The sequence below is a fragment of the Botrytis deweyae genome (assembly GCF_014898535.1).
Source record: "Botrytis deweyae strain B1 chromosome Unknown BDEW_004, whole genome shotgun sequence".
In the NCBI taxonomy this organism is placed as follows: Eukaryota; Fungi; Ascomycota; class Leotiomycetes; order Helotiales; family Sclerotiniaceae; genus Botrytis; species Botrytis deweyae.
This window is the reverse complement of record NW_024066211.1, coordinates 556353-579714: the sequence shown is the minus strand read 5'-3', so window position 1 is coordinate 579714 and position 23362 is coordinate 556353. Positions and strand designations below refer to the sequence as shown.

Here is a 23362-nt window from a genome sequence, read left to right as displayed (position 1 = left end):
TAAAACAAATGTGATTTTTAGGACATAAGAGTAATTCAATAATGTTTGAAGGGTATGAGAGTAATTTGCCGTTATATAAAAGGTAAAAAGATCTCTTAAGGATCTCTTTGCTCTGTCTTCTTTAGCTTTCTCATTCTAGTTTATTTGAGCTCTGCAGATATGCTCTAGTTTGATCGTAACACGTCAACGGATCGTGACACTTCCACATTCTAAATTCTTCCACATGGCTAGAGGCAACCATCACAACACATGGAAAGCCATCTAACTATCAGATAAAGTCGATTCAAGGCTGTATACTAGATTGAAATATCACTTGGTTATATTGAGATGCTAGTAACCGCACAGATGTATATAAGTCTCAGTGTTCAACCACATATCAAAACTAATGATTTTTATACAACACCTAATGGCTTTGATAAGTTTTTCAATCGATATCCAAGCTCATTCGCAACAAACAGGACATCTCCAAAAATGCACTATACAAAAAAAGAGAAACAAACACACCAAACAAACAAGTGCAGCACAGCCCTTACACTTTCACCACACCCTCCTCTCCATCACAAACCGCATAAACCCATTCAAACTCCAATCCGACGAAACCGGAAACCCATTTCGAAATTTCCCCCTCCACTCCCTCGCTCTCTCTCTCATTTCTACATCTCCCATTAATTTCTCAATTCCTATCTTGATATCCTGTTCCACTACCCCATCTTCCATATTCTCCACAACTCTATATCCAATCTCCAAATAATCCACAATCAATTTCGAATTATAAAACTGATCTCCCCTGACCGGCCAAGTCAGAAACGGAACACCTCGTCCTATCGCCTCAGCCGTAGAATTCCATCCACAATGCGATAGGAAACCTCCCGTGGAAACATGAGACAGAATGAGAAGTTGTGGGGCCCAGCCATAAACTACAAGACCGCGTTTTCCTACCTTGAGAGCGAGATCCTCGGGGTAAAAGCCCCCGCATTCTCGTGACTCTTTGGGTATACCAGCTAGTGGGGGTATGACCCAAATAAACGAGATGCAGGAATGTTGCAACGCGTTTGCAATGTGAGAATACTCAACCATGTCAGGACCGACGTCACTTCCAAATGCGATGTAAAGCACCTCATCCTGTTCTTTCGAATCTAGCCACGCCAGAACCTCCTCTTCTGAATGATTCGATAAGCGTTGAGACCGTCTCCCTCTGATGAGCGAACTATCATTTGCAGATTTCCAGTATGTTTCAGGGAGAAGGGGTCCCACGTCCCAAATAGGCACGTTCCAATCAGGCATGTAGATTTTCAACTCGGTCATTATGTAGTCGAGAAATGGTTTTTCCAATTCTTCACATGTATTGTACATTATTCCAATGGTGCCATTGATTGCCACAAACCATCGCGGTAGATTTCCTGGTTCGGGGGGTTCAGAAAACGGGGTGCGATCGAAATCAGGGTCTTCAGGTGGCGTCAGACCTGCAAACACTTCCCGGTCAAAACGTCTGTAATCTTCTGGTGTAATGGATATCTCCACCGGCAATCCCTCTATGGTTTTCTTTTGCTCTCCAGTTTCAAATTTCTCAGCCGCTGCTTTCAATTTCATCACGTGAGACATCATAGATGCAGCACATGCGCCGAAGGAAACAAAGGTCACAACTGGAATATTACATTTGGCAAAAATATCTTTAGTCCATTCCATTTGAAGATCGACGATTGCGCATATAATAGGAGGTGTCGAGTCCGAGGTGATGTGGTCGGTGATGCGGCACATGAGCTGACTGATTGCTTCCAGGCGGAATTGATCAACCACAAAGGGTAGAGATGATGATGGAGTGATGTAAAGAAAAGAAGTCAGGGGGTTTTGAATGAATGATTGGGGGAGGGTTGCGGGGACCGACCAGGGAGGTTCGAAAGGAGTTTCGATGCCCCGATCGGGGATGACAAGCGTAGTGTTGAAGTTGCGTGCGGTGAGGCGTGTGCAAAGCTCGATGCATGGGTGGAGATGACCTTGTCCTCCACCTGTGACGACGAATATTTCACCGTTTACATGCTCCATGTTTGAGTGTATTTTAACTTCTCCTGATTTTACTTGATTGTTTGAAGCTACTTAAATGTAAAGATATCTAGTAGAAGAAAGAACACAAGAAGTGAAAGGGTAAGGAAGGTGGAACCGTAGTGGAAGCTAGAGGAAAACTATTTGTGAAGTGAATTGAACCTCTAAGCCCAAACACGCATTGAATATTGAACAAAGCCATAAATGAACTCCAAAATATAGCCGGGCTGAAAGTAGAAAATTGTAGCAAAATCAAACTACCAGAACTTTCGGTATGAGACGATTGATTGACCATCATATCCGAGAGTTTAACCCTGAAGGGTTTTCATGAACGGACATGCCGCGATGCTACCATACAAAATGCTAGATAATCTTTGACGAGTCTTTCAGATTGGTCGCTATTGCCATTGCCACTTGGTTCCTTCCACACAGAAGTGATACTATGCACACTGAACTGTTTGCGCAGAATAATCAGGACCAGAGAAGCATGCAGATGCTTGCCAGTAGAAGTATTTTCAGTCAGAAAAGGCACCCATTTGTTTCTCAGAAGTAATATGACGAATGAACTCCCTTCAGTTGAACCTCCTGGAGAAAATGGCAAATCGACTCAAGGGGTTCCTTCCTGTTTGCGCAAAAGCTAGGGACATGTCTGCTGGGAATTAATGTATGGAGCCTTCTGCCCTTAGAAGATTGAGAAATGGAGCCTTCCACTTGTGCGAAATATCTTACACTCGACATTGTTGGAGCGTCTTTCTCATCGAATTCAAACATCTCATATACGCACAACACAATACTTATCATCAATTTTGGTTAATCAAATTTCATACTTATTATTATCGGGACCTCTTCATCATCAATTTCGAAACTTCGAATATACACAACACATTGTGTATCGTCCCTTTTGGCTGATCAACTTACCGCCATTTTACTGTGTCATTAGAGTACGTCGCGATGAGGGAAAATAACTTCAATGTAGCCAATACGTCCAAGGCCGGTGTTTTCCTGTATAATGCCCCGGATGATTTGAAATGTTCTGATCGCGTCAATGATTTTATCATGGCCAAGATGACCATGCGCGTGGGTTCAAATCCCCCCAATGATAGTACAAAAGCCTCAATCTATATGGATCGGGAGTCTGCATCCGGAAATTTCAAATGTGCATATGTATGTCGTTACTGTATTCTTCTTATTGCTGTTTGCTGCTGCCACCCTCTGAATTTAGTACTAATCAGTTGACCAGAATGGATATTATACAAATGGTAAAGAATCTGGTCGGCGCTGTGTGCTAAAGCGCTTTAAGACAGGACCTGTGTATCATGATGGTCCATACAAGCAGCAACTTGAGGTAGACAAAAAGGCACAATCTATCATTGATGCATTCAATGCCGCAAACACGCCATCAGAATGGCACAGTGATGAAGTCAATGCTGGGAATACTATTCCAATATACCCAGTCCGCCTCATCCCGTCGACACTTTGGACTAACAACGAGACGGGAGCCGTAAGCATTATAGAACCATTTATCGAGAAGTACCGAAAGTTCAACAGCCCCACAGGATGGGTTCCGGGTGATGACGAATTTGCTGGTCCAATTCAAGCCTTGAGTCACTTTTCCTATCACATATCTGACGGCAAAATGCTATTGTGCGACCTTCAGGGAGGCGGAAATGTCAATGGATAGTAAGCTTGCTTTCCTACAAGTTATCTTTTCGGCTCTTTCCCAGTTAATTTCTCAGGAATCAGTATATTCCCTAACTCGCTCACTAGTACCCTCGCAGATCCAGCCATTGCATCGGATGATCCGAAAAGGCTCTATGGAGCGTCAGATATGGGACCTCGAAGTATCAAAGATTTCTTTAAACTTCATGTCTGCGGGTTATATTGCAATCCACAGTGGCTCAAACCTGAGGTGGTTGAAGAAAGAGAGGTACATCCAATTCAGCGAGGGCTCTTACCACCTTATGACACCTAAAGAAGGAGTGAGTATGAAAGGGTCAAAATAACTCTGGGACATTCTTCGCTCCCTTCATTAACAGCAGTTGGAGTTTTGGTATTCAAGGAGCAAAATGATTAAGAAGTTGAGAAGTGAATTGTTTTGAATTCAGCCAGGAAATATATCGGAGCTGTGAATGGCTTCTTTTTTAGTTGATAGCTTCAGCGATAAAGATGAGTGTCGGTTTCTTTTCATGTCCTTTCCTTGATCAATTATGATAGGAGATTTGAGGATTTCGTAGCGTTTAACAAATATAAGGAAACGAGTTTGAGGCTTGAGACTTGATCACGTGAAAGTTTTTCTGTGATCCGAGGTTACCGAAAATGATGAAAGCTGACAAATGCCGTCTTTACGAGTACTTACGAGCACTTACGAGCACTTATCGTACGAGCCCCTATGATTAGTAAGCAGCACCGAAAATGAACAGAGCAGAGATGATCATTATGCTGGGCCTGGGGGTGATACAGAGTAGACGCCAAAACCCCTTGATGATTTATTCGAACAAATCAAATTTGGCTTGATACCACCAGGTTTCAGGGTGCAGGTTGCCCAGGTTGCCATAATGCCATTTCATGCCAGTGTAGATCCTCATAACCTTCGCACCAGTGTACCAACAAATGTGAAGCAAGGTTACGTGGTGGTTTGATATGTGGCGGCTGGGCGTGTGGGAGGGTGGCTGCGGTATGCGCGTGGCTTGAGCAAATAAAGAAATCATCCATTTACATACCAACAAAGTGACGTGAAACATGCATCTATAAAACTTCAATCTCGTAATTCTATCTATGCATTACATCGTATGGATTCTATTTATATTTGTATTTATATTTGTATTTGCACTTAATCCAATCCAGCAAGAAAAAGAAAGAGATCTAGATGGCGGTAAAGCTCACCACTCCAGCTCCAACATTCTTCTTTTCGACCCATATATTGATCAAAGGGATAGAACTGGTGAACCAATAGATCCATCACAGCGCCAGGACTCTGAGAAGCAAAGCCTCAATCGAAAAGGGTACAAGGTTCTTACATCCATAGGTACGAGTAAGCAAGCGCCAATTGATCATAAATAACTCATCTATCGTACAATACATTCATATTTACATTCATCGTACGGAGTCGATAGATACCTAGTCTTTATTATCCCTATCTATGGTAAAGTGGTAAATATTCAAACGTCAACGTCAAGACCTTCCTAGGTCGTGTGGTCGTGTGGTCGTGTGCATCATTTCCCCTTTAATAATCAATTCTCACATCTACATCTGGATTTCTTGGGGAAAGAGACTTTAGTCACAACTGATCCTTGAATCGACCAATTATTCACGTCAAGAATGAACCTTAAAGACCATCGAACTTCTTGAACACCCTTGGCAACAACACAGCCTCAAATATTCTTACATTACACACGGCAGTGAATACACATATCTATTCTCTTCTACAATCTTCATCCCTCTCTTCTTTTAAGGGGCAATTTATCGTCCTTTTCCTTACAACTTGATGGGAATCTTTCACCATGAATTCAATCATGCGATCTCGAAATAATGGAAAGATCTCCATAGCCGTCGTCCTTTCATACGTATTCGACTGGGTGATTTGTATTGTTGCAGCAGCGCTTGGTGCTGTGTTCAATTACCAGACGCCCAATAAACGACCCTTTTCACTCGTCGATCCAGATATCAGTTTTCCGCATCAAAATCACGAGAAAGTCCCCACCTCTCTTCTTGCCGTTTTGGCATTTATCGTACCTGCTCTCGTCATTCTTCTCGTCACCCTGACTCTGGTCCCAGGCCCAACAGTCCCAAAATCTGTACCCAAAGCTTTGATTTGGAAACGGAAGTTATGGGAATTGCACGCTTCTTGGCTCGGACTTGCATTATCCTGCGCCTTGGCATTCGTCATCACGAGTGGAATGAAGAATCTTTTTGGACGACCCCGTCCAGATTTGATATCGAGATGTATTCCTGATATGGAAAATATTGCAAAGTGGGCTGTTGGTGGTGGTGATAGACCAGAAGGAATTGTTTTGGTTCAAGCGGGTATCTGTCAACAAACAGATAAGGAAATTCTCAATGATGGATTCAGATCTTATCCTTCTGGTCACTCATCATTTTCATCTTCCGGACTTGTCTACCTCAGTCTCTTCCTAGCATCTAAACTCGCCTTGACAGTCCCTTACCTTGCACCTCAAGCTTATGCCGCCGATTCTTCACTCTCTCATTCTGCATTTCCATCCCGCCACACTCCGAGTCATCAGCGTAGTGATTCTGAAGTTTCCGCCAAGAACATGGATACATCAGCTCTCACATCAGGTCACAACGATAAGTTAATAGCCTCCCGCAACCAAGCTGCAGCTCCTCCCCTCTATCTCCTCCTCATCACTGTCATCCCTACCTTTCTATCTGTCTACATCTGTTCAACCCGCTTTTCCGATTTCCGCCATCACGCTTTCGATATCCTATTTGGTTTTTTTCTCGGCGTCCTCACAGCCATCTTTTCATTCCGCTTCTACCATCTCCCTCTCTCCCAAGGCGCAGGCTGGTCATGGGGACCCCGCAGTTCCGACCGTGCGTTCTGGGCCGGTGTGGGAGTGGGTAGCTATGCAAGTAATGCGAATAGTCCCGTCGGCGGACTCCATCACCATGATCACCACCAATCCACAAGCTACGAGAGTCACATGACTCGCACGGGAGATTTGGAAGAAGCGCGCACCGATAGTGCGCATGGCCATAATAGAAATGTGAGCAATTTTGAAGTAGGGAATCATCCGCCTCCGAATGTGAATCTGCATCCTGATTTGAATCCTAACGCAATGACGGTGTAATCTTGGGAGGGTTATTGGGATGGCTGTGTGTTAACGATTGTTTTTTTCTGTAGGATAATATCGAACTTTTACCTAGGGTTGCGCAGGCGAGAGTGGTGTAACTGAAGGCGTTTGTTTTGGGGGAGAGGTATGATGATTAAAAAAAATTCAAAAAGAAAGAAACCCTTTGGGATTACACATGCGGCGATATTGGTGTATATTATTCTAGGGTGCCAATTTTGGCATGATATCTTTATTCGAGCATCGAGCGAGGTGTTTAGGTTTCTGGGGAAAATCTATGTTTTTGTGTGTTTCTTTCTATGAGTATGAGGGAAATTTTTTGTGTGGTACTGTGTATTGCGTACTATGTACTAGTATCATTTATCATGTGTGTCTGTCTGTACGCATATCGAGACTTCCCTTCTTGATAGGAGTCTAGAATTCGATTGTGGAATTTAAGACTGCGATTCTGTTATGTTACGTTACGTTATGTTATGTCGTGGCGTGTCATGTTATACTCATATCATTATCATCTTTGATACTCGAAACCAAGTGAGCCAGAAGTCATGGTAGTAGTTTCCCCTCATCTGATCTTCCTATCTGTGAGTGGAATTATCATCGTCGACGCGTGGAGATATGACTTGCCAATTAACTTGAAACTCGTGGTAGAGTCTATCGATCTAATACAATTATTCTTCTTTCTCCTCCTTTTCCTCTTCAAATTTGTTTCTGAACCCTCCACCTCGTCTCATCTCACCTCATCTCACTTCACTCTCCTCTCCTTTCCATCTGCCTCTCCACCTCCACGTTCAAATGCTAATTCCATCAACACAAACTAAACAATTGAGAAACATCTCCTCATCTCCACACCACACCACACTATCCAACCCCCTACACACTACACACTACACACTCCCATCAAATCTGCGCCCGAACCCGCACCGACCCACCTTAAACAACTCCTCTTCCCAGAACATCCTCTCAATCCCGTAGGAGTAAAACGCCACATCCGTTTATGATACAAGACAAGACAAGACAAGTCACGAAACCCATATCTACATCTCAAACATCTGAGCCTGCAAATGTCTTACCTACCTACCTAGGTACTCAAGCCTCAAAAACAACTTTAAAAAAAAAGCGATGGAAAGAAAATTTTGAGGATAAAGAGAGAGGGAAAAAGGGGATGGAGATTTGTGGTGGAGATTCTATTGCTATGGATATGTGCTTTTTAGGTAAATAGATAGGTAGATAGGTAGGTAGATACTACTAGACTGAGAAATCTATCTGGAATTCCAAATTTCGGAAAAGATGCGTCTCTAAAGGGTTTAGACGCAGTATGATTTTGAAAATGATGTGAATTTTCGAATAAACTCTTACATTATAAAACTCCGTGTCTGATTGTAGGGGAAGAGATTTACTGAAACCATGAAGAAATAATCCGTGTTTACTAATGTAGTGAAATAAGTAATGGTTTACTAAATTTGTTTTGGGGTGCTGGGTTAGAGATGATATTATGGGAGACATGAAGTATTGGTGATAGGTTTTCTCGGAATGCAAGATTGATCACTGGATAGTGGAATTGGACTGGGCTGTGTTGTAAATATTTGAGAGTTAAGTCGTGACTGTTGAATGGAAACATTTGATTGGATGAGGCTGATTGCTTGGTTGTTAGATGGATGATATAGGATTCGATCTTCAGGATTTGAATAAAAGCATGCTTCAATAATTTAAGTGAGATTAATTGTATTTCGAAATGTTTCTTATGTAATCAATACTGTTAGATGTTTTGTATTGATATGACAGATGGACAGCTGAAAAGGTGATTGATAGAAATATTCTAACAGGAAATTATATTCTGACAGTCATCTCACTCTCATGTTGAATTTGAGTCTCGTGTGGTGACAGATGGCTTTTATTACCTATGATATCGGTAAGTTGAGAGAGACGCACACAAGGACTACTTGGAAACGAGATTGATTCACATCACTCCTCATCTTCCTACAATCCTGCCAAAGAAGAATTTAGATTTTCATAAGGGTAATGAATAAATATCGATGTTGAATGATAGTTCAGAGAAGGAACATCACAAGGAAAATCTCAAGATTTAAAGGAATAGAGGATATATGGTGATGCTGGAGACAGAGAATGTAATGGGTAACTTGCCAATCACGCATGCAGCTCCGATCATAGCAGATGTTGTAATTTTGTGGTAGAGGAGGGTTAGACGAAATCAGCTTGTTTGATGGCTCTTCGGAATAAGGTAACTTGCTTAAGACGGCTAGCTAGCATTTTTTTCCCTTGGAATTAGCTACTAAGGTAAGACCTTTGAATGCTCGGTCTCAATTCTATGCTATGTAGAAATTCCTAAATATTGACACCTGCAATTCCAAATCAAAAGTTACAGAACATTAATCACGGTTAGAAACCACATCCCCTGAGCTAGCCGAACCCTCAAAAAGTACCCCACCATCACCTGCCCCACACCACAAATTAATAAATGGATGTAACGTGGATTCCCTCTCTGCTTGTGATAGGATAAGAGATACATAGAGGACCGCTCATATATTTTGTTCCGCACAGGTGGAAGTTTTCAATTCACCCCACCTGCCAAAATTTCCCCGTCTGTACGATGTAGGTATTCAAACTCATGGATAACTCGATAATCAACGCTCGTATGATGATATACATAATTGAAAGATTACACAACTGGAAAGATTTGACAATCCCTTGTCCCATCTGAAGGATAAAAGTTTGAGATTCTCTTTGTGTATTTACGTGTCTTGTTTTTCCTAAGAAATCGATCCAAGACTATATATATGTATATGTTCTTAACAGTCAAAGAAACTGCAAAAAGAAAGATGAGCATATATAGCAAGTCCCAGTTTCGATCTGGGGACCTCCGGGTTATGAGCCCGGCGCGCTTCCACTGCGCCAACTTGCTTGGTAGAGGAATTGTTGTTCCTATTTGATGGGAGCGCTCTTTCAAATTCAAACCATGTTGCCATTGTGTTAGCAGGGAAGTATTGTGAGTTAAATGAATGGGACATGAGTGGTGGGGGACGAGGTGCAGTGGGGGACGGGAGGGAGAGCGGGTGGAGGTGGGTCTAGGTGGAAAACTGTTTCCGCTCTATCCTGTTACTTCCGCTGGAGGAAGGAAGTTATCTCTACTACATGCAGTATCACATCGTTGGTGCTATTCATGGTCGTTTGCAAGTGTATTTGTCCAGCATTCTAGCCCCATATGTATAGTACAAGTCGTTGCTATCCTCTATTCTCTATACATCCCCTGCAGTATTTACCATCTTCCATCCTTCCCATCTCTCTAGAATCCATAGCTCACTAAATCCTAAAGCTGTCCCACTGGTAACCCATCACCTTTTTTATAATTGTTATATATATTCACTTCATCATACCCCATCTCCTCTTTCTCTTTGGCCGAAACTGCAAAATCATCCATGTAATTCCCATGATACTTTTCTGCCCAATCTCTCAATGCATCCCAATCCAGACACTTTTTGTTCGGTTGCGTGAAGTCTGATTTATCGTGTCCTGCTATATTGGGCACCAGTGTATAATCCGGATTACACATGATGAATTGACGGATTCGATCGAAACAGTGGTAAGGGTGACCTAACGGAGGAAGATATGGTTCTTTGGGTAGTCCGTAGTCCATAGAATGATAGAGGCTGCGAAGCATACGCTATTTTGTGTTAGAGCCTGGTTGGAAGAAGGTAACATATCTGAAGAGAAGAGGAAAAATAGAGGAGAGGCATACAAGACAATGTAGAACGTGATAAGATTCAATAAAATAGATATGCTTGGGCTCCGTATCACCAGAATACAGATGAGTTGCAGTCGACTCTGGTATATTGTTCTTCTTGACATATGACGCGGGTAAAGCGACGACACCATGGCCGGGTAGAATGTTGTGCCAGGCTTCATTACCGTCTGTGGCATTGCGTGAAGTAAAAGGGCTGGTGCGAGCGATCCGACGGGTTTGAGAACGTTCGAGACTGAGTTCTGGGATATCCGCATGATTATGGCCTATTAGTATCGTGATCTGCACTGAAATTGAAAACGCGAGATTATTACCTGGTGAAGCAAGACAATTTTCCAAGGACCTGGAGCTGGTTGATAGGATCAAGATCAACTGTAGAGCATTCAAAATAATTAAGAATAAAACTGATATCCCCAGAAGATTCTTGAAGAAAAATCTCGTTTTCGAAGGAGCGAGAGAGTGGGTTTTTGAGAGAAGTCCTTCACTTGACTCTCTACCCTCTTTCTTAGGGTCATGATAGCTATCAGACCAGACTTCCGAAGAGCGACGATGATACAACACTTCTGGGGATGGAAGTGTCTCAATATCTGCGGCCGGTATCATCTTATATAAAGGTTCCACTAACGTGGTGAAGCGCATAGAGAAATCCGGGATGAAAGATTGAGAGGAACTAGATAGCAACAAGTTTTGCCAAGTTGCCAAGGGATATAAGAGCTGAATTATAGATGTGTTATATAACAAAGGATAAAGTAGTTCCCAAGCGAGGGATTTTGGTCGTGTAGATGATACAAAGAGATTCCAGGAGACCACTTTGAAAAGAGGTCTCAATAAGATAAATAAGCGAGCACGAAACTTACGATTTCCAATTATTTCAACTTGATAAGAAGCAAATGCGAATGGAAATCAATATTTTAGCTCAGAACAAGTACATGGAAATTTCTGCGGAGGGTCTGGAACTTTCTTAATTCAATATGAGAATATTGGAGGTTCAAAGAGCTAAACTAGTTCATCACATTCACTTCTTTCTGACACAACATCTCCGCTCTCTCTGAAAAGTTTCCGCGATTCACTGACTAGAATGTCACAAGATCTTGGATTCAAATTGGCTCCGGCCTTTGTTGTCTATTAAGCTCGGTTTTCAGATGCTGGATACCTCCGTATACTGGTTCACATGTTGGATTAGTAACAGTGCCAGTAATTCTAATCATTTGAGGATATGAGTTATCTATTTACAGGAAACAATTCAATCGGTATCAAATCTCAGGGCTTTTCGTGTGGGAGCTAATTGATTCGGCATAGAGCAGAGCCTTCATGGATAAACATTACCGCTCAGCAGGTATTGATGGATGGAATTTGCATCATAAAGGACTGTTGTTACCTATCAGTATATTGAGAAAATAGCGACTGCTATTAGAAACTTCAATCCAAAAAACTAGTCCTATGAGTCTTCATGTACTCAAACTTTTCTCATCAGATCCTTCCTAGCAGTCCAAACGCCATCTTAATAGCTTCCATAGCCTTGACTTGACAGTACCCTATCTTTCGCGGATAAAGACCATTAGACTTTGCCCTTTCCCATACAGAAAAGAGACCGTCGACAGCAATTCTCTCTGAGCTATTTCTCAAAGCCGAAGTATAATAAAACTGGACAGGCAGACTTTTTAGCCCAGGTGCACAAACGTCAGATGTGAGATGATTGGTGCAACAAATTATTCAACGTTCGAAAGCTTGGTCGGTGATTCAGTAAGAACTGATGTGAAATTTGTATGTAAGCGATGTGGTCCTGCCAATACTGCCTCGACAGGTAAGTTGAAAGTTTCAAGTCCTCTAGAATCTTTGAAATCTTGCAAGTCATTGATGTTGAGTTTGGCTTGGGTGATGTTCAAAGGTGATTTAGGTTATTTTCAGATTCAAGTGAATATTTGTGGAGTGAGTAGTACTGCTTGAGGTTTATTCATGGAGCAAAGTATTTTTGCGCAGTCTACCTAACTCTCGAAATCTGAATATCGGTCCAAATAGTGATTTGTATCTCTTTGGGTACACCCTGCATGAGAGGCACAACAGCGTAGCTTTTTACAAGTACGAAGTTCACCTCAATGGCGGTTGTGTATATGTCATGCACAGGTTATCACTTCTATATTTACACACAGCTTTCATGTCGCAGAACATATTATAGTCGCAATGATATCCGCGCAAAACTCATTCAATATCTTGGTGACGAACACATCCACACACACCAGACAATCACTTTCAGTTTTATCGACGAGAATCTATGTTTCCACTTGAAAAGTCAATCTAGTCGAAAGGGTGAGTATAAAACATAATTCGATTAAAAAACTGAATCGTTGCCGAATAATCTTGGAGGAAATTTTTCTTAGATAACCTCTGATTTCTGGACTTCCATATTTTACGACCTCAATCAAACATCACCACAGTCATTTCTTTCTCAAGACGACAGCTCAATCGACTTGAAAATTCCAGTAATATATCAAACAATCAAAAACAGATCGAGCAAAATGAGCGCGATCGATTCAACCCAAGAAGGCACAGCATTGTCCTTCCAAGACGTGCAGCAGTTGCGCCGAAAAAAGAGTTTCCTCGACAGATGTTCCCAACTCCCAAAAGATCACAACCTCTTGAACCAAATTCTTACGATTGCCTTAATTTGTATACAGTCCAATCCTATCGAGGACCATCATATCAACGGATTTTTAAGGTTTCTTGGCATGATATACCTCCCACGTCTTATCAGCAACCGCGACAATGACCCTTTGCCTCCACCTGCAGTTTGGATGCATAGATATGTTCATTATTACAGTGAATGTGTTCCGAGTATAACATCTTCATGTCGCCAAATGTTAGATTCCCACAGCGGCTCTGAACCTGACCTCGAATTCAAAGGATTCTTGGAGAAGAACTGTCAATTCCTCCTCGAACTTTGCAGGAAACCAGCAGAATCCATACCAGCCCCGGCCGTTACCCCATTACTCACACCACGTACAAACCTCGAGCTTCAGCTTGTTCTCGTCGATCGTGCACTTGAAGCTAAAGCAAGGGTTCATGTCTCAAAAAAGGTTGAAGGCAAGATGGAAGATAAGGTCAAGGGTGAAGTTCTAGGCAAACTTTCGGAGTTGGCAGGATCCATCAAGTCCGTGATCGAAGTTGTAGCCAACGGCGGTAGTAATATCGCATCAAATGGATCTAATAGTCTCGACCAGCCAAGCAAAAAAAGGAAAGGTGCACCAAAATAGAATTGAACGCAGGAGGTATGATACGACAGCCCATCTTGAGTGTTAACTTGCTGACACACATACGCAGCTAGATAATATCACAGACTTTCGGTGGTATTATTTTCAAATTACATCACACGGAGAGTCAATTTGTGAGCATTGGATGGGCTGCTGGAATACACTTGAGGGGAGGTCTCAGAGTTTATGGACGTCTAAAATGACAGCGACATGTTTGGGGGCTCGGATACTTCAGAGAGCTTGAGTTTAGCATTCTCAACCTGGAAAATTTGATTATTATTGCAGTGTTACGCGATGGTCTTCTTATGGTATGGAAGTATGGTTGGCAGGAAGCAAGTTTTGCGGAATGATCATTTCAGTCGGTAGCATTGCAATCAAAAGTGAAGACAAACTTCTGCATTAAACCGATTTCAACTGCAACATTAGACATTAAATTATGACTTTGAGGTGAACAAATGCAATGAAAAAGCGTACTCAATTATTTCAAATTCCAGCATATCTAGGTAAGTTATTTGAAACTGAGTAGCTAGTGAATATCTATTAGCTCAAGAATTTTGCGGCCTACTCATAGACTAGTCCACCTCCCAACTTTAATATCACCTCCACCCTCTTTCTCAACACAACAACTGATCCATCTTCGCCAACTACCACTCAAGAATATTCAGCAAACTTCAATCACTACATTGAACAACCAAGCCACCTGTTACCCCTCGGCACAGTCAAAACCGCAACAGACGACATGGCTACCACACTCCCACAACCCCAGATTGCACTTGATCCCAAACAGATTGTAATCTGTGAAAAGTTCTTTTCAGACAATCCAACCTTCCCAAAGAACCATAGGTACTTGGCTCAAGTCCTTACATTGACCTTGATTATTCCGGGTCACGTCAACTTCTTCGATGTTGATAAGCTCATCGTGTTTGTTGGCATGGTCTTCCTCCCTTACTTGCAGGTGGAGCGAAACAATAACCCGTTGTCGCCCTTGGAACTTTGGAACCGCAGTGGGTATACAGATGGTATCGTATTTGAAAGCATTTCAAATGGTAGGCGCCTGCTCAATTACCACGGCGACTCTAGATTTGATATTGATTTCAAAGTCCATTTAATAAAAAACTGCAAGTTCGTTGTCGAACTCTTCACAAAAAAACCAAGCCATTACGATGCCAATCCGAATCCAGTTCAAGTTCCAAATCTTGAACTTCAGCTTGTCCTAATCGACCGGGTGCTCGAAAGCAAGGCGAAGGAGGTCCAAAACAAGAAACGCAAGTCGACAGTTTCTGCGGAGATAGACCCAGACGTAGACTCAGACTAGCGCTCCAGCAGGATAGGTGTGGCCAATTTCCTTAGAAATTTCTTTACTTCCCAGTGAGTAATCTCTAAATTCTGTCCAACAATAGCTACATGATCGTTCACATTTGAATCGAACTTTGGACTACATGGCAAATCATCCGTTATCTCATAGAATACCAACATATGTGAAAGTGTACTGATATTTGAAAACATAGTTTGTGACAGCATCAATGAGATCCGCCGATGGGTTGGAGACTTCACAACATTGAGCCATTTTCTCCCAATGCTTGGTACGTTTTAACGGTATAACTCAAATCAATGACTCGGCCAACTTTTAATAATTCTAGAAATCATTGCAAGAAAAAAACTTTTGGCGGCTTTTGCTCCTAGCACGGATGATAAATAGGCTATGACATGGCAAGAAATCCAGAGTGGGCTTTGATGTGGCAATACAGCTTAACGATTCGATGGCGGATTAGCAGTGAAAATTTAGATTGGGTCGAGACGTGCTTTGCACTTGCAGCTTGAGTCTTCAATCTTGATTGGCTTCGCAATCTTCTAGTATATTAGCAATAATACAATTAGAAGGAGATAATCACACTACCCCAGCCAGCAGAGTGAACATATCAAATAGAAAACACGATGATATCAGACAGACTGTAGAATGAGGCATGTACTACACCTCCATTTCTAAGCAGATAGAGACTATTCCTTGCCATTCTCCCGTCTACTCTTCCTAAAACGCCAGCAAATCCTCCCAACTCCCAAGCCATTATGCATCTTATCATATCTTCTGCCTCAACTGCTTCGCAACAATGCTATCATAAAAAATCATCCACGCTGTAGCCCATCACCTAGTCATTAAAGCCTCCTCATTTCGGCAACAACGGGTCACCATATCTGGTTTCTGCCATTCACATTAGCATTTCTACCACCCCTCGCGGCAACTTGCATGGAGAAACTCACTGCCATCCCAGTTCTTGTCAACTAGTCCATCACATGCCCTATCATATTCCTCCTGAAACTTCTTTGAATTCCACGAACTACCAGGCGCACCATGATTAACTTTTTCCTGAGCAGCGCTCTTAGAAGGTGTGGTAGCTGGTGTGTTGGAATGGTTGTGGGCAGAGTAAAGATCGGGTGGAGAGTCAGGAGCTTCCATTGCGTGATCTTGTATATGAGGTTCTTGGCTTGAGAAAACTTCGATCTCAGCGTCTGTTGCGGGTTGTTGTTGATCTGTCAGGGAGCTTGTGAGATGATTGATTTTGGGGTTGACCAACTTGGGGCTGGAGGATGGAAGCTTTTATTTACCTGGAGATTCTTGTGCTGACATTTTGGTAGACTTTTACACCACCGTATTGGGAACCTATAGGCTGGAAAGTATCAAGAGGGCAGATCTATTCGTCTGATGGCAGTGAATATATTTCCCACAATCGGAGATTAGAACAAATGAAGCTCTGAAGTTAATAAACACCCCACAGCCTTGCCCTGCAGGCTACACTAGCCAGCACTAGCGTGGTGTACCCCTACACCAAGCCACATCCCTTGCAAACCCAAAATGTACACCCCTCCATTTTCATCATCCCTCCACAACTCACCACATTTCACTCAATTCGCCAGCAAAAAAATTAATACGAAACTTCACGAAATCCAACAGAATATGAGCAAAAAGACATCGGCCCCTAGTGCTTGGGACGACGACTGGGAATCTCAAGCCGATGCATGGGATGCAGCACCTACATCGAAAAAAGCGGTCGAGGACGAACCCAAAATTTCCAAGGCTGAACGATTAGCAAAACATGCGGAGACTAACAAGAAGATATGGGAATCTGCGTATGTTTTGCTACACGCTTACATTTTATATTGTTTTGCGCTCTAAATAACTAACACGTTCACTCAACAGCGAAACTCCAGGCGGCCTTTCAGAACAATTTCCATTCCTTCTCCCTCCAAATCTGGCGAAACCTGTCCCATTAGCTACACCTTACAAGGCCCCTCTTACACTTCTATCTCGAAAGCCCGCTCCCAGAACAGTCACTAAGATAGATCCTCGTACTGGTAAAACGACCACAGTTGAAGCAGAGGAAGAAGAGGAAGTAATTGTCGCAGGACCAAGTGCTGAAGAACTGCGTGAAAAGGCGCAACGTGAACGAGAGGAAAAGCAAAGAAAATACGATGAAGCCAGAGCCAGAATCTTAGGGACAAGTTCTTCACCAAGAAGTAATTCTGGAAATGGGAGAGGGGGTAGCGGTAGTAATACTCCCAGAAATGGAACACCCCCTCTACAAGCAAGGGGAAGAGGTAGAGGAAATGATGTTCGGAGACCTGATAGTAAGCCAGATAGTAGAACTGGACAGAAAGAATTATTTGATCCGAACTATACACCCAAGCCCGGATCGTTCACAATACAAAAGACATCTAGAAATGGAGAAGGATCACGACCAGGATCAGGTACATCTACACCAACATCACGAGAGAACGAACAAGTTATTAGAGCACCAAGAGGACCTGATGCGGCAGGTAGAGGATTCGAATTCACAAATCGAGGTGGAAAAATGAGTTGATTTTCTGCTCTAGAGTCATCAACTACCAGCCTCCGCCAATCTTATTGGCGATTTCTATCACCCTTTCTGCGTCACCAGCGTTCTTACCGACATCACTGACGACCTCCCTATAAGTCGTATACACCAATCTATCCAGATCTAGGCCTGTTATTGTCGCCCAATGCAACAGGGTATCTTTAATGTATGAAGGTGAAATTCCTTCAACTGAATCATCACGTCCATCTACACTCGGAGACTCAGCGTTTTCTTCTCCAGAGAAGTACGCCTCGTCGACTTGGGCCAGCCACAGTTTCTGTTCTTGTGGACCAGGTTTCGCATCACCTTCTAATCGACTTGTGTTTATTGGATCGTCAACCTTAATCTGACCACCTCCGTTAGTACATCCGCCCGGACAAGCCATGACCTCGACATACGTATAATCGGGACCAGTAGCTTTACCATTCGGCCGCCTGGCACTTCCAATTGGTTTACCACCTGGCATTCGAGACGGCTTGGCTGGCTTTAATCGTCGAACAAGATTTTGTATATTTCGGAATCCATAGTATCGAGCCGCCTTGAGTAATATGTCGCCATTATCTGCGACAACAGTATAATCCACAACATCTGCGTTACGGCCTTTGATTGTCTGGACGGATGATCCCTTATGCTGCGATGCAAAATAATGAAGGGCATAATGAAGGTTTCCACCAGAAGAACCAGCCTCGCGGCTACCATTGCCGCTACTTCTGCGATTAGATGGGAAAAGAAAAGAGTTTAATGTTGGATCTGGGAATGGTATGTGCGAGGATGAAGGTAATGGAGTCCGAGGTAATTTGGAAAAGTCGATACGCCTAGAATCTGCGAGCATGAGTAACTCCTTACTCGTGATAACAGAATCAACATCTCTAACGCCCCGGGTTCCAGTCCCTTCCCAAACGGCGTCGGTCAATTCCTCTCGACTAGCTTCTAACTTTTTATCGAAACATGGCATAACCGCTACATGCCATATCCTCTCAGGTGAAATGCCAAGTTTTCGACTCAATGTCGTCTTAATAAGAGTTCCCATCAATGCTTGTGGTGACTTCATGCGTGATAAATGTGGTAAAACGTGTGGGTGTGTCTTTTCCGCGTAGCATACCCATCCAGGACATGAAGATGTCAGAATAGGTTTCTTGGTTTCTTCTGCGCCGTTCATAGAAGCTATAACTTCCTCAGCTCCAAGTACCAAACATGCCTCCCTTGTGATATTCGTATCCACTACCCATTGAAATGCATTCCTATAAACCGCTCGATTCTTTATCCCCTTTGGTCCACTGAGTAGATGCTCAATCATATAACCTGCTTCTCGTTCGGTGACTCCAAAAGTCGCCGCAATACTTGCTCGCGACTGTGGACTCACGCTTGCGACATATATTTTTCCTCCTTGTTCGAGTCCCTCCACGCTTATACCTGTCGCACTTTTATGTAGGCGAAGACCAGGTGCCGAATCTAATTGTGATAATACTTCAGCATGCGATTGTAAGGATACGAGAACGGCTTCGGCGGATGTCACACATCCTGAGCATGCGAGACAGTCTGTGAGAGATATTTGCGCAGGGGGTAAATCAGATGGAAGGGGGGCGTCGGTGTTGAAGGATATTTCGAGTTCCTAGACAGACACATTAAAATCAGGTCGAGGGGCGAAGGACTAGAATATACATACATTATCCGCAGAAGGCCTCGCAACAGGTAAAGTCTCAACAGGTTTTATACATGCGACTCCTGGGGATATAAAGTCGTTCAAATCGTCTGCTGAAAGAATCGCGCTCATGATTCCGATGAGGGGTGCGGACGCTGAATGCGCCGCTTTTTCTTTTAAATTCTTATTCTTGTAATGTTGATATTGTCCAGGTTTCTGTCTCTGCGAGTAGGTTTGGAAAGTTAAAACTATATAAGTATTAGGTATCTAGATGTCGGAGATGTATGAATCTTATAAAGGTGGATGAGTCTCGTTATCTTCACAAAAATTCAAAGATTGGAAATCATTTACAATCACAATTAAGATAATTCGTCAAAACTGATTGCGAGGATCGGAGCACGGAGATGGTGGCGTTGACAAGGGTTGTAGAAAGCAGCCCCTCACTAAAGATGCAGTGATGCCTTATATATCGTATTGCTGCCTTGGGAGGAGAACAATGACGTAAGATTAATGGTTTTGAGATGTTGGGATGAGCTTTTAGAGCTGAATGCACATAAGAGGCACTGTGACCTTTCTTTCGTAGTTAAACTTGTACTTTTGAAGTCTTTCAATATTGATATCTAATAAGTAAAGACTGAAGGCTTGAGGATACAAACAAAGCTCCTTTGAATAATTACAGCAATCATGGATGTATGTACTTTCTCTCTCAAATGCTGAGAGTAGTTTACTGACTGCTAAATAGGTCTTTTACTCTTACACGTATGGAACGGCAGGATGGCTTGCATTACAATCCCTCCCGTTAATCATATCACCCACGATCATAATTACAATGCTCTCACCTGAGTATCGAGATGCTACTAGTAAGTATCTATTATTGTGTTCTATTCAACCTTAAAACTACATTCTAACAAAGCCTAGCTCTTGAAGAATACTTTTCCCGGTCACTTGGCTTCACCCTACTGACCTTGGGTATACTAACCGCTCTCTTGACCGGATCTGTTCCCCTCACATCTTCAATATCCGACAGTACTTCCTCTGCAGTCACCTCTTCCGAAAGCGATCCCAAAGCTCCCTACGCAGTCCCCGTTCTCACCATTAGCACTCTCTATCACGGCCTCATAGCATTCCACTGCTATGCGCGCTACACAACAATGGGTACCTTTGCATTTGCATTGGGATCACTTGGTTCGACAGCTCTATTTGCGATTGGAGGCTGGTGTTTACTTTTTGGAACATCGCATGGAAGAATTAGTAAAAAGACTGGTGCGGATAAGAGGACGAGTGGGTTTCCCTTTGGGAATCAGGAGAGTGCTAGTGCCAGGAAGAGGGCTAATAGGAGGGGTTTGTGGGGAGTTGAAAAAAGGATTTTGAAGGGGTTTTGAGGGACGAAGATGGCTGAATTGCTGAGGAATGTAACAAAAGTTGGATACGGCGACTACCTCTAGTAAAAGATATATATTATAAGCAACATGGTGTTGTGAACTGGGCGAGAGTTATATGATATATGGGTGTTCCAAGGTTATGCTGAGACTTTATATACCACTCCGGATGTGGCTTGGATGGATTCAAGTTGTCGATGTACTTTCAGACATACTCGGACATCCCACCACCTTACATACCCATGTTCATGTCAACGGCTCCCTCACCTCGTTTTGGAACGGCTAGAAACTTTACAGTCAGCAGCATACTAACAAAGCGCGGCATTAACGATCTTTGCTTCAATTATCTCCTCGATTGTTCCTTAATTCCATCACCACAATAAAAGTTAGTATGGGAAATAGACTCAGCCAAGAACCTTTTCTCCGTATGATTGTCCGTAGTCCGAAGTCATTTTGGTGTTGCGTCGTCACATTGGCATGTATTCACGATGCCAAAGTATAATACCCTAGTATATCTCAAACAGTAAAATATTACCATACACATTAATAAACATCTCAAACTCACAATAATCTCCACCTTGCACATGTACATTTTCATTATCGACCTCGTAGGTATTCATGGATTTAATTTATTAAACCCGAGCTCGCCAATAGCCGCACCGCCCCTATTACCAATGATGCTGAAGTGGATTTCCCATGATTGATTGCATCGGAATATTACTGATGATATAATGATCTGATTAAATATTACAAATCTACCTATCTAGGCAAGTATTCTGAGAACCCTTTGGGCAGGTCGATAAAGCATTGCATGGCGAGATGAAATATATAAAGACAATAAGACGTTCCCATTTTACTTCTTGCATTCCAGCAAGAGCTACCTACCTACCCCACCATTCCTACAATTGAACACTTGTGTAATTGTTTGAGCTACCCCTCCATCACATCTCAAATCTCAAACCTCAATTCCAAAATTAAACACTCAATTACAATACCACACAAAATCTCAGCCCCTCAGCGAGACAAGCAAAATCAGCAAAAATGGTTCAATTACTCGGCAAAGACATTGGTACCATTGGATATGGCATGATGGGTTTGTGTTTCCTCTTCGCCCCTCTTCTCAACTTCTCTCCATCTCAATTCCAAACTAACTTCCCCTTCTCCAGGTCTCTCTTGGCGCCCAGAGCCTCAACCCCTCGAAGAATCCCTTAAAACCCTGAAAGCTGCGCTTGACAAAGGATGCAACTTCTGGAATGGGGGCCAATTCTACGGAACTCCTGAATACAATTCCCTCACCATCTGCGCCGCCTACTTTGAGAAGTATCCAGAAGATGCAGACAAAGTTGTTTTGAGTATCAAAGGTGGTATCAATCTCGAGAAATTTGTTCCCGATGGAAGTCCAGAAGGCGTTAGGAAGAGTTTGGATACGTGTTTAGCACTTTTGAAGGGCAAGAAAAAGATTGATATTTTTGAATGTGCAAGAGTGGATAAGAACACCCCAATTGAGGTTACGATGAAGGTTTTGGAGGAGGAATATGTGAAGACGGGGAAGATTGGAGGCATTTCTCTAAGTGAATGTTCGGCAGAGACGGTCAGGAGGGCCGCGAAGGTTACAAAGATTGTGGCCTGTGAGGTTGAGGTTGCTTTGAACACGTTGGATATTTTCCAAAATGGGGTTGCCAAAGCTTGCAGAGAACATGATATTTTGGTTGTTGCGTATGTATTTCTGGTTTCTATGGATGATATAGTATGGCTAATGAAAAACAGATACTCACCGTTAGGCCGAAGTTTGTTGACCGGTGCAATTCAAAAGCTAGAAGATATCCCCGAGGGCGACATACGCCGAACGTTTCCAAAATTCCAGAAGGAACACTTTGACAATAACAAGAAGCTTCTCGATGCCGTGACAAAGATTGCGGGGCAAAAGAATTGTACACCGGCTCAAATTGCGATCAATTGGCTCACAGCTATTTCCAAGAAAGACGGCAATCCAGAAATCATCCCAATTCCTGGTGCCACTACAGTCGATCGTATCGCAGAGAATTCAAAGGCGATTTCTTTAAGTGCAGACGATTTGGCGGAACTTGATTTGATAACAAAACAGTTCCCAGTTTCAGGTGCTCGTTATCCGGAACATTCATCAGGACAACTAGAAGGTTAAAAGCCTTGATAGGTGGAGAGAAGTTAGCGATCATGTAACAAGAGTGAAGTAGAGTAGTACACAAGGAATGCAGATTAAATTGTAAAGCTCAGAATAAATTGTGTAATGTGTTTCTGTCGACCTATAGATACAGTTGCCTGTCTCATTCCGAATTGCAGAACTCGAGGGTTATTCATCATCGCGAAAAGAAGAAAAGAAATGTGATAGAGTATGAGCTTACCTATATAATAATCATCCCTCTCGAGTCTCGCAGGTAGCTACAGTACTGCTGCCATGTCTCCCGAACAAAATTCATTGCAATTGAGAAAGTTGACGAGACGAAGAGTACTTGAGAATATTTTATTGAAGAGAGAAAATGTTCAGAGGTCCAATTGAGAAAAGTGGATGGATGATTAACAATTGCGAGCTACACGGCAACTTCCGCAAGCTCTTGGCTTTGATGCTTCGCGACCGAC

The 23362-nt window shown here is 42.7% G+C and overlaps 11 protein-coding genes across 11 annotated transcripts; 7 read left to right on the top strand and 4 right to left on the bottom strand.

Annotated features, from left to right (window-relative positions):
* Positions 1-537: 537 nt before the first annotated feature.
* EAE98_002180 (uncharacterized protein) lies at positions 538-2043 on the bottom strand (the record flags this gene model as incomplete). Its single annotated transcript, XM_038949799.1, has 1 exon — positions 538-2043. The coding sequence occupies one exon, from the start codon at positions 2041-2043 to the stop codon at positions 538-540; it is 1506 nt and encodes a 501-aa protein (XP_038813538.1).
* Positions 2044-2991: 948 nt separating this feature from the next.
* Positions 2992-4012, top strand: EAE98_002179 (uncharacterized protein; the record flags this gene model as incomplete). Its single annotated transcript, XM_038949798.1, has 3 exons — positions 2992-3204; positions 3281-3720; positions 3808-4012. 3 exons carry the CDS (start codon positions 2992-2994, stop codon positions 4010-4012), a joined length of 858 nt encoding a protein of 285 aa, XP_038813537.1.
* A 1540-nt stretch (positions 4013-5552) lies between these two features.
* Positions 5553-6848, top strand: EAE98_002178 (uncharacterized protein; the record flags this gene model as incomplete). Its single annotated transcript, XM_038949797.1, has 1 exon — positions 5553-6848. The coding sequence occupies one exon, from the start codon at positions 5553-5555 to the stop codon at positions 6846-6848; it is 1296 nt and encodes a 431-aa protein (XP_038813536.1).
* A 3325-nt stretch (positions 6849-10173) lies between these two features.
* On the bottom strand, positions 10174-11244 carry EAE98_002177 (uncharacterized protein; the record flags this gene model as incomplete). The annotated part of the gene is made up of 3 exons (XM_038949796.1): positions 10174-10527; positions 10603-10871; positions 10920-11244. The coding sequence occupies 3 exons, from the start codon at positions 11242-11244 to the stop codon at positions 10174-10176; spliced, it is 948 nt and encodes a 315-aa protein (XP_038813535.1).
* Positions 11245-13121: 1877 nt separating this feature from the next.
* EAE98_002176 (uncharacterized protein) lies at positions 13122-13856 on the top strand (the record flags this gene model as incomplete). The annotated part of the gene is made up of 1 exon (XM_038949795.1): positions 13122-13856. The coding sequence occupies one exon, from the start codon at positions 13122-13124 to the stop codon at positions 13854-13856; it is 735 nt and encodes a 244-aa protein (XP_038813534.1).
* Positions 13857-14592: 736 nt separating this feature from the next.
* EAE98_002175 (uncharacterized protein) lies at positions 14593-15168 on the top strand (the record flags this gene model as incomplete). Its single annotated transcript, XM_038949794.1, has 1 exon — positions 14593-15168. One exon carries the CDS (start codon positions 14593-14595, stop codon positions 15166-15168), a length of 576 nt encoding a protein of 191 aa, XP_038813533.1.
* An 850-nt stretch (positions 15169-16018) lies between these two features.
* On the bottom strand, positions 16019-16479 carry EAE98_002174 (uncharacterized protein; the record flags this gene model as incomplete). The annotated part of the gene is made up of 3 exons (XM_038949793.1): positions 16019-16053; positions 16113-16382; positions 16458-16479. 3 exons carry the CDS (start codon positions 16477-16479, stop codon positions 16019-16021), a joined length of 327 nt encoding a protein of 108 aa, XP_038813532.1.
* Positions 16480-16806: 327 nt separating this feature from the next.
* Positions 16807-17710, top strand: EAE98_002173 (uncharacterized protein; the record flags this gene model as incomplete). The annotated part of the gene is made up of 2 exons (XM_038949792.1): positions 16807-16979; positions 17050-17710. The coding sequence occupies 2 exons, from the start codon at positions 16807-16809 to the stop codon at positions 17708-17710; spliced, it is 834 nt and encodes a 277-aa protein (XP_038813531.1).
* A 22-nt stretch (positions 17711-17732) lies between these two features.
* EAE98_002172 (uncharacterized protein) lies at positions 17733-19499 on the bottom strand (the record flags this gene model as incomplete). The annotated part of the gene is made up of 2 exons (XM_038949791.1): positions 17733-19337; positions 19392-19499. 2 exons carry the CDS (start codon positions 19497-19499, stop codon positions 17733-17735), a joined length of 1713 nt encoding a protein of 570 aa, XP_038813530.1.
* A 552-nt stretch (positions 19500-20051) lies between these two features.
* Positions 20052-20749, top strand: EAE98_002171 (uncharacterized protein; the record flags this gene model as incomplete). The annotated part of the gene is made up of 3 exons (XM_038949790.1): positions 20052-20057; positions 20110-20227; positions 20286-20749. 3 exons carry the CDS (start codon positions 20052-20054, stop codon positions 20747-20749), a joined length of 588 nt encoding a protein of 195 aa, XP_038813529.1.
* A 772-nt stretch (positions 20750-21521) lies between these two features.
* On the top strand, positions 21522-23068 carry EAE98_002170 (uncharacterized protein). Its single transcript, XM_038949789.1, has 3 exons — positions 21522-21839; positions 21913-22462; positions 22514-23068. Exons 1-3 carry the CDS (start codon positions 21788-21790, stop codon positions 22905-22907), a joined length of 996 nt encoding a protein of 331 aa, XP_038813528.1. The 5' UTR covers positions 21522-21787; the 3' UTR covers positions 22908-23068.
* Positions 23069-23362: the final 294 nt, after the last annotated feature.

Coding starts and splice junctions, on each gene's coding strand:
- EAE98_002170 (XM_038949789.1), top strand. CDS start 21,788: ATGGTTCAATTACTCGGCAAAGACATTGGTACCATTGGATATGGCATG. Junction 21,840..21,912: donor CATTGGATATGGCATGATGG/GTTTGTGTTTCC, acceptor CCCCTTCTCCAG/GTCTCTCTTGGCGCCCAGAG. Junction 22,463..22,513: donor CATGATATTTTGGTTGTTGC/GTATGTATTTCT, acceptor AATGAAAAACAG/ATACTCACCGTTAGGCCGAA.